Raw genomic sequence first — 9,337 nt, forward strand, 5'->3', positions numbered from 1 at the left:
CCTTTCCTCCACTTTAGGCCTGAAGTCCCTACAGGAATTAATTTCTACCCTGCCTTCCCCTTTTCAATGGATGGCCCACATTTAGCTTCTTGAGAGCTGGTGTGTCTGATCATTTGATCCCCTTATCGCAAGTGCTGAGAAGGTTTACGTCCTGGTTTTCCCTTTTTTGAGTATGAATTAGCATGCTTGTGTGATTTTCTGGATTGAATGGAAAATGAGGGGGGACCAGGAAGTAAAAAAGGAGGTACCAAGGGGAAATGAACAAAGAGAGAATCAGCAGGGTTGGGAGACTTCAGAGCTAAGGGATTAGAGAGGGTCAAGAAAGGGAAAGGGAACGCGCCTTACTACTCCCACTGTGCCCAGCACCACTGAACACCAGCCAGCAGTGGTCCACAGCCTTGTCCTCGGGCTGGGCCCCCGACAGGGTCAGGGAAGCTTTGCCCCCGAAGATGGAGCCTGAGAACCGGGCAGGGGTCCAGGAGTGTTTACTGTTTGTATCATAAATCAGTGTCACTGGGACTTGGTCAGACTTCTGCTGGATCCAGTGTGGAGAGTTATGCTGGTGACAGCTCCAGTGCTGGAGGCTCAGGTGAGAGTGACTGTCCCTCCTGGGGACACAGTCAGGGAGGGCTCCTGAGTCACCACAGCCTGAGACCTGGACCCTGAAATGAAAACAGTCACATGTCAGGAATGAAGAATAAAGGCAGAGGGATCCCTCCAAAGGCTGGTCTCTAATGAGTCCACAGACCTGGGCAGAGGGTGAGGAGGGGGAGCAGGAGGAGAGGAGTCCAGGCCATGGTGGGCACTTTCCAAATCCCCTGGCCTCAGGCTTCTGCTGCTCTCTAGGTGTCCCTTTATCTCCTCCTCAGCTCCCTGGGTGAGGGGAGTGTTTGGTGGGACGTTATGCAAATAGGAGGCAAGAGCAGCATCCACTTCTGGGTCCTGGGTCCAGTTAATAGTTCTACTCTCAGGAGGAGGCTGGGTTTGTTGTGAGCTCTGAGTCTGTCCCTTGAGAGGAAGCACCTGCTGGCACTCTAACTCAGGCAAGGAATGTGGGCACAGGGCCCATTGAATTAGAACCATTTGGGTTGGTTTCAGGCCTTGCATCTCTGAGAAGACCCACAGCGCCCCCTGGTGACGTCCTCCACAGATTACTCATGGTGGGAGCTGTGCAGTAGGAATGGGAGCCCAGTTTTCATTTCAATAATTAATCAATCTATAAACACATGAAAACGTAATTAATAAACTTTATGTATGCCTTATTCCTTCATTGGTTTATAAAATTGTACCTTTGACATTTTTTATTTCTACACTTCCATTTGGTGTCGTTTTATCATATCTTCTTCTATTTGAGTTTCTCTCCTTTTCCATTTCTTACAAGAATGTCTGCAGCTGCTGGTTACAGGGATTTTATGACTATTGCCAAAGAAATCTGTCACATAATTTAATTATCTGAGTCATTTCTGTGTTGGTTTCTGTAGACTTTATTGGCTTCTTCAAGTTTTCATTTTCCTGGTTCTGGATATAACCAGTGTTACTTCTTACAGGGTCCAGGCCATTGGGAGACCACATCAGGGGCCCCTGAGTCCCCTTTCCTCTGTCTTCCATCAGGCCACCTGCCTGCTGGCTGCAGCAGAGGTCAGGGGGTGGAAGTTCAGCTCCCTTTGGCCCCACCAAAGCTGGTGCACTGACTCCCCTGCTTTGACACCTTCCTGGGGACAGTGGGGCACTGACTGTCACCAGTTGGTTCCCTTCAAATTAGAGTGAGTGTCAATCCCACAGCTGGGCCCTGTGGACTCAGGGAGGGAAGTACAGAGAAGGGGGAAGCTGCTGTGCTCAGTGGGTTGTCCGCCCAGTTCCCCACTGGGTCTCTTGAGCATCACTGATACAAGGAGGGTTGGGGGTCCCTGCATGGCCCACTTGCCTGCCTCCCACTCTTTACTCAGATCTCTGAATGCAACTGGGTGGTCAAGGCTTAGCTCCTCACTGGGTCCCACAGTTACAAGCAAGGGGCACAGAAGTACACACTAGCTCTGGCCTGTACCCCCTCATCCAGTCTCACTGCTGAGAGGTAAGGTTCAAGTTCAGGTCCCCGCTGGGTGGCCAGAATCATGGGTGGGAGAACTAGAGTGCTAACCAGCTTCAACTGGTTCTACCTGGCTGAGGCTTGTTGAGTTTCTAATGGGAGGGAGTCAGCCTTCCACTGAATCACCCACACTGTCCCAGGTGGCAAAGGGACACTGCCAGCTTGTGCTGGGAGGGAATGGGGACCCACACCCTGGCCCTTATGGCTGATATTCCTGGATGGGGCTGCAGGTCAGGGGTTCTACAGTGTGGGAGGGCAGTGGGTTAATTTTGTCTAACATTATAATCTTGCAAACACAGGGTTATCTTTAAAAACTAAGAAGCTAACTTAGGTAAAATAATATTAACTAAATTTCAGGTTTTATTAAAATTTCACAAAATTCTCACATATACTCTTTTTCTGTTCATAGAACCATTCCAAGAATCCCATAATTCAATAAACATTACAGAAAATAATCACACTCAAATATATATATATTTCTAACTTACTAGTTGTAATGCTTTTCAAAAACATTATTTTGTGTTGCCCCGATATGAATTTTCTGTAAGCAGATTTTTGACAAAGATGAGAAGTGTTAATAAAAGGACAATTTCCGGCTCTGCTTCTCCCCTCACAGCCCAGGGCTGAGCGCCCTGGGGAACCTGGTGTAGGGACAGCACCTGCAGCCCCTCACCTGTCCCTGGGCCAGAGGAGGCCCCCCCGGGACTGGGAGGGGGTTTCTGGGAGGCCCTTCTAAACAGGTGTCATCTCGATGCATCAAAATTTACAGAAGTCATAGAAATTTTCTCAACCTGTGGTTGTAGTTTTCAATTTAAAAACAAGGAATAACAGAAATCAAGTCACAGTTTTCAGCAATGACCTGAGATTTTAAACCTCTTTCTTAAAGCTGATTCACGAGACACTCTGACGTGGAATTTAACTTGAGAAATTTCAAAGAAAAGTGTTCAGAAATAATTTCATAATAATAAAGGTAGAGGCAGTTTTCAAACTTCAGTGTTCCTAAAATAGTGTAAATGACTTGTTTAAACACAGATTTTGCTCACACACAGTTCTGACCCAGCAGGCCTTGTCAGGGGACCAGTGTCACCTGCAATCTCCCAGTGACACTCTCACTTAAATGCTAATAAACCAATTCCTGCAAACACAGTGTGAAATCAGTACATGAGAGGATGACTTGTTAAAGCTCCTGGAACACAGGCAGGATTACAAAGACCACTGTGGGCTCTGAGTCCCTCTGATGGTTAATGTGTCTGCACTCAGCTTTCTGCCCCCTCATGGTTCTAGGGAGAGGGGAAGACAGGAAGCCCATCCTGCCAGGGTCACGCCTGGGACAGATGGGCACACCCTTGGGGAGCCTGGAGGAAGCACGTGAAGAAGAGCCACTGGACATGGGAATGGGGCCCTGGAGCCCCTCCCCTCGGTGTGCTGAGCATTTTCACCGTCTCTCTTTCCTTCTGTCACTAAAGCTGAGCCATTCTGAGCACAGGAGGAGGATTTAGTCACACTTCCCCATGGGGTCACATCACTGTGTAAGTAAAACTATCCATGTAGAGAGCACAGTAATAATCTGCCTCGTCCTCAGGCTGGGCCCCAGTGATGGTGAGGGCGGCTTTGTTCCCAGAGATGGATCCAGTGAAGCGCTCAGGGACCCCAGAGAACCGGTTGTTTGTCTGGTAGATGAGTGAGCGGGGAACCTTGCCTGGAGTCTGCTGGTACCAGCAGGGGTAGTTGCTACTAGAGACTGACCCAGAGCTAAGGCCACAGGTGAGTGTGACTGTCCCTCCTGGAGACACAGACAGTGATGGCTCCTGGGTGACAGTCTGAGAATCCACACCTGAAACCAACAGGAAAGACATGAGTGTTGTTATGAGAGACAAGATCACCCGAGACCCTGCTTTGTTGTGCCCTCCAAAAGTGCAGAGTCCCCTCCTCTGACCTGAGCTGTAAGTGAGGAGTCCCAGCAGGAGCACCGTCCAGGCCATGGTGGGACGCTCACAGGACAGTCTCCTCAGGCTCCTGGGGTGATGGGAGGTGTCCTTGGGGCCTTTTCTGGCCTCCCACACCCATTAAGAGGAGAATGTGCTTCATGCAAATCAGCTTCCTCTGTCCTCCTGCCCCAGTGTCACCCTGATGTCCCCTGGGGGTTATATTGAAAGAGGTAGGTGCTGGCACCTTCCACACAGCAGTGACTGCACAGTGACTGAGACACTGAGTGAGGCACTGGGCTGGATGTCTTCCACCCAAGCAGCTTCCCTAAGTCCCCGGGGACCTCAGTCCTAATTTCCCCTCTGGAAAATGGGAGAACTGAGCAGTGACCTGTGTGCAGTCTCATCCCCAGAGGCTCTGTGTTTCCCAAACGTAACCACATCCATCTGACCATGTTCTGGCCTCTCTGGTAAAACCCCTTCCTGCCCTCCCTGTGGGTTCTTAGCAGGTTTCCTCCCTCCAGCACTGAGGCCACTAGGGAACTGCAGAGCTAGTGTCAGGGGTGTGAAGGGACAGGAGTCTCCCACTGACACAGCCCTGTCAGCTCTGTGGGTGCAGCAGTCAGGGGACCAGGGCAGTAGCTGTCCCCCAGGTGTGGGTGCCAGCTCCCCTCAGCTCCCTGCAGTCATGGTGCTCAGAGTGTCCTCCACATGGCTGCAGGCTTTGAGGAGAAAGGCAACAGCATCGCCATCAAATTACGAGATTTATCCCAACAAACAAGGGTTGTAACAAAATAAGAAAAATATGCCTGATAGTTAGAAACAAAAGGAGAGATTCACATGGTGCCTAGACTAGTTGGTGTGAACACCAGGGGGCATTTAACCACCTGGGTCCCCACCGTCCCCTGTGGAGCAGAGGGAATGGACAGGAAGGAGGGAGACTTGGGGGGAGGGAAGGTGGCAGGAGATGACATTGTTTCAGTATTTGGTGAAGATAATTCCCTCAATTGTTTCATCACAGTGTGGAATAAAAACTATGATTTCATATTTATTGGCAAGTAAACTGATTAATGACATTTGCTTCTTTTATTCTCATCATTGTGTTCATAATGCTCAACTTACATCAGGCAAAATGATTCCTACTGCAATATGCTATGCCTATGATAATCAAATGGTACTTGTTGAAATAGAGATAATTACACAATTATATGTGCTTATATGTATTTTGAAATGAGAAGGATATAAAACTTAAGGTAAAAGTAAGTAATTTGAAAAGTAATTGAAATATCTGAAAATATAAACCTCATCACTTTCCATAAGTCATTGGGAATTAATGTCACTGAAATAAATGGGAGATAGACCAGCAAGACATATCATCTAAATATTGGGTTGGCCAAAATGTCCATTATGCTTTTCCCATAAAATAAAATACTTGTTTCATTTTTACCAATAACTGTTGATTCAGATGTTTTGAGTATGTTGGCTACCTCCCGCTATTGGCTTCTCATGGGTGCTGAGAAACATCTTCCAATGCAGAAGACAGCCCTGCAGCAAAGAGTTATTTGTCCAAATGTGAATAGTGTTGAGAAAGTTTGCAAACCACTTTTGACACATTTGATTAGTCCCAGGACCTTCTTCATACACTGCTCAAATCTTTTACTTTGCATTTCAGTTGTGTTTTTACCTTTCTCCAAATAATAAAGCATACTGTGCTGATACTGTTGCATATCTTCTTCCACCTTCAGTATTAAAATAAGCACACAAATATTCACCAATTTTGATTATTTTAAATGCACCCTGATATGACAGCTGTCATAATACAATCTGACAAAATTGTTTCAAATGAAGTTAAAGACAACTCAGCACTACTAGAACCATGGAACGGAAAAACTACCTGGAACTTTCCTAGTTGTTCTGTCCCAGAACCTAGTCCTCCCTGGAGCAGGCAACAGCAACCCCTACTGTCTTCACAGCCCACCTGCTCCAGGCCTCCTGACACCACCCAGCTCTCCTGCAAGGGCCAGAGGGAGTACAGGGAATGACTTTTGTCCTTGGATGTTATCTGATGTCACTGAGTAAGGCAGTACATTGAGTAGGTCCCTGCAGGGTGGATTGGGACCCAGACACCGATATTCCACATCACTAATGACCTCTAAAGTGTTCAATACAGGACCTGGAGCACACAACTTGTTACTAGCTCTTTCAGGGTTAGCTGGGAACATCTACACTGTTTGTTCTTACAGGTTAATTTATGTCCCTGCTGATGCTCTGGGGAGGGTCTCCTGTGGACCCCCAGGTCCCTCTCTGTGCATGAGATGCATCATCGTCTGGGGTCGCATGTTCTGCTCTTCCTTACTGCTCTGGGTTTCCACTGTCCCTCCTTGTCAGCCTGGTGATGCCTTATTTTCTTGTGACTGTCCAACACATTTCAGACATCAGAGTTTAAATAATTGTTTCCTCAGTGAAAAGCTAATATAAAATGGAGAAACAACTTTGTGTCTTTCAGTGAGCCTGGAGTTTATAAGATCCATACCCAAATAACAGACATTTATCCAACATCCTTCCACCAAAAATCCTAGAGAGGAAAACCCTTTGGAAGTCAGGATGCTGAGGTGGGACAGTGAGCACTTGATGGTCTGGGAGCCTGTGTTCAATGGGAGGCTTTTCCCAGCCCCGGGGATGCAGGGGCTCCACACAGCTCTGACCTCAGGTCACAGGGAGATCCAGCTTCTGTGAGGTCTCAGGGCTCAGGGAGTTATCAGTGGAGCCCAGGCTGGCACCAGGAGACTCACAGGGCACTGGGCGCGGGCCACCTGGTTCTCTCAGTCACACACGATGCACTTCTGTCCTCCTCCCCACCCAGCTACTGAGCAGGTATTTTACTTGTGGTAACAATTGTGTTTGTGTTGGGAGACCAGTGACCCCAAAGTAGATATTTCTACTTACTTTCTAAGGAGAGGTTGAGTGGAGGGCTGCCCCACCTCACCTGCTTGAGTAGCACAGGGACAGCACATGCCCAAAACTGAGCTGGTGTTGGTCACAGGCAGGGACAGGGGAGTGATGGGTCAGACAGGAGAGGAGGGCACAGATTTGATCACGTGTCCCCCCATGGAACAGGAGCTCTCTGTGGCAGTGGGGTTGTGTTCATCTCTGCAATGATGAGCTTCTGTCTGAGACTCAGACTGGAGCCCAGAGGTGATCACACAGGTTCTGGTGGCACCTGGATCAGGACAATCAGGCTCAAACTTCTGGAAGGTCCCTCTGTGCTGTGTCAGGAAGGAAAGCTGGGGCCCTGCATGGGGACCCTGGGGACCACTGCCATGGCAAATCCCGTGGGTCTGTGGCTCCCAGTGCAGGAGAAAGTGACCTTGGACCTGGGCTCACTGAGAGCTTCCCAGTGGGTGTGACACAGGAACAGGTTGGGGAGCACCCGCTCCTACTGCCCCCCCACCCTGGGCTGTTGGAGAGCTGCAGGAGGCTGTGGGAGGGCCGGGGGCACAGTCAGTGCCCACAGACTCAGGGGTCCACTCTCTGGAGTCTCCATGGCCCTGAGCAGTGTCAGCTGTCAGACTGTCTCATCCCTGGACCCACTTTACCCTGAAGCAGGCTCTGTAATTCCCTGGGAAATGTAGACCATCTCCCATCCTCTCCTGTCCCATTAAGAGGCCTCCTAATCTCAGGCCCAAAATTTGCCTTCAGAGGAACCCTCCTGTCCGTGACCTCACACCTGAAGGTCCAGGTACCAAGCCAGGGGGCGTGTCTGCTCTGTGCCTAGAGTTCCTGTTACCTGTGCCCTCACCCAGCATCTCACCACCCTCTCCTGTGTCCATGGGGCCCAGGGTGCTCAGCAGCCTTGAGCTCAGGGACTGGCAGAGAGGGACTGGCTCTGCTTCAACACCCTGATTAGGTCTCCTAACCTCAAGCCAACTCCATAGGCCTCTCCTCCCTCAGATGCAGGCAGGTCACGTGGACATGGAGCAGTGTGTTTCCAGGGCTCTAAAGTCCTCCACGATTTTCTTACAGTTTCCACTTCTTTGCTGAGATTTCCTACCTGTTCTTTCAATACAACTGGATGTCACTGAAATTCTCACCGTGAGTGTATAAAGACACTTGGAAATGATGGTACTTGGTGTCTGACCATAAACTAAATGTCTTCGTTTACATAGGTCTCCTTCATGTAGAACAGGAAAGTTCATACCTCTCATTTTACACGGTCAGATTTTTATATTTATCTTTAAGTATTTCTTATTTTTTATTCCATTATAGGTGTTTTTATATTGGCATTGTTAAAATCCTTGTTCAAGTACATGGTGATTTTATTTATTTTAGACAGAGAGGACAGGAGAGTGGGGAGGGAGACAGACAGACAGACACATGTGAGACAGAAACATTGCTATGTAGCCTTTCGTATGCTCCCCACTGGGTATCACACCTGTCACCTAGGTGTGTACTCTGTCTGGGAAATGAACCTGCGAGCTCTTTGTGACTCTGATGATTCTCCAACCAACTGAGCCACCCAGCGAGGACCATTAGAGATGTTTCTTTTTAATTTGATTGTTCATTTTTGTTTTCTTGTTCATTTCTAATGATTCCTTCCTAGTGTTCAATTACGACTAATTTCTGAAAGCCCATTAAACAATTAGCGAAGAACCATCACTGAGTCTCTGAAACTAGAAAAGGGGGTGTCTGTGCTGCCTGTCACCTACCAGTCCTAATGAACAGAGATGGGAGTGAGCGTCTATGGGCACTTTATTCAGATGGCAGGTGATCTGAGAAGATGGTGGGGCTGTGCCCTAACACACTGTCCTACATTTCCTTACAATCCAGCCTTTTTATAACAGAGAACAAAGAGCAGTGAGGGGTTTGGAATTAGGGGGAAATTATATTAAAAAAAACCTACTGCATTCTAACTCGGAGGGTCAGCTGTGCCCCTGTCTCTGCCTGGAACACAATGGCTTGGAGACCATTTTGATCACTTATGGTCTCTGTGGAGGATGAAGGTGCATGGGTGTGGTCTCCTGGAGTCAGGGTGGACCGTACTTGCACTTCCCAAAACAATCGCTTTTCACATGCATTCACTACTAGGCATATTAACTAGGACCTTACACTAAAATTTTCCCACTCCTGAATTCCCCATCATTCCAACCGTACTCAAGCTTGGCATGGCCAGTACCAACCACTGGGAGACGTTTCTCCTGGATAGGACTCTCTGCCTCTGGGACAGGGACAGCCGAGACTTAGTGGCGATGGTGACTCTCAGTGAGGATGAGGGAAAGGCCAGATGGCTCAGGTTGTGTCTGCAGTAGTGGCACCAGGTGTGAGCCCT

General features: G+C 48.5%; 1 gene segment (V, D, J or C); it reads right to left on the reverse strand.

Annotated features, from left to right (window-relative positions):
• Positions 1-3,588: 3,588 nt before the first annotated feature.
• On the reverse strand, positions 3,589-4,144 carry LOC119047579 (immunoglobulin lambda variable 8-61-like). The segment is given in 2 exon segments: positions 3,589-3,920; positions 4,023-4,144. Coding segments are annotated over 2 exon segments (363 nt in total).
• Positions 4,145-9,337: the final 5,193 nt, after the last annotated feature.

Source organism: Artibeus jamaicensis, unplaced genomic scaffold, assembly GCF_021234435.1.
Source record: "Artibeus jamaicensis isolate MK-2021 breed Jamaican fruit bat unplaced genomic scaffold, CSHL_Jam_final contig_1256, whole genome shotgun sequence".
In the NCBI taxonomy this organism is placed as follows: domain Eukaryota; kingdom Metazoa; phylum Chordata; class Mammalia; order Chiroptera; family Phyllostomidae; genus Artibeus; species Artibeus jamaicensis.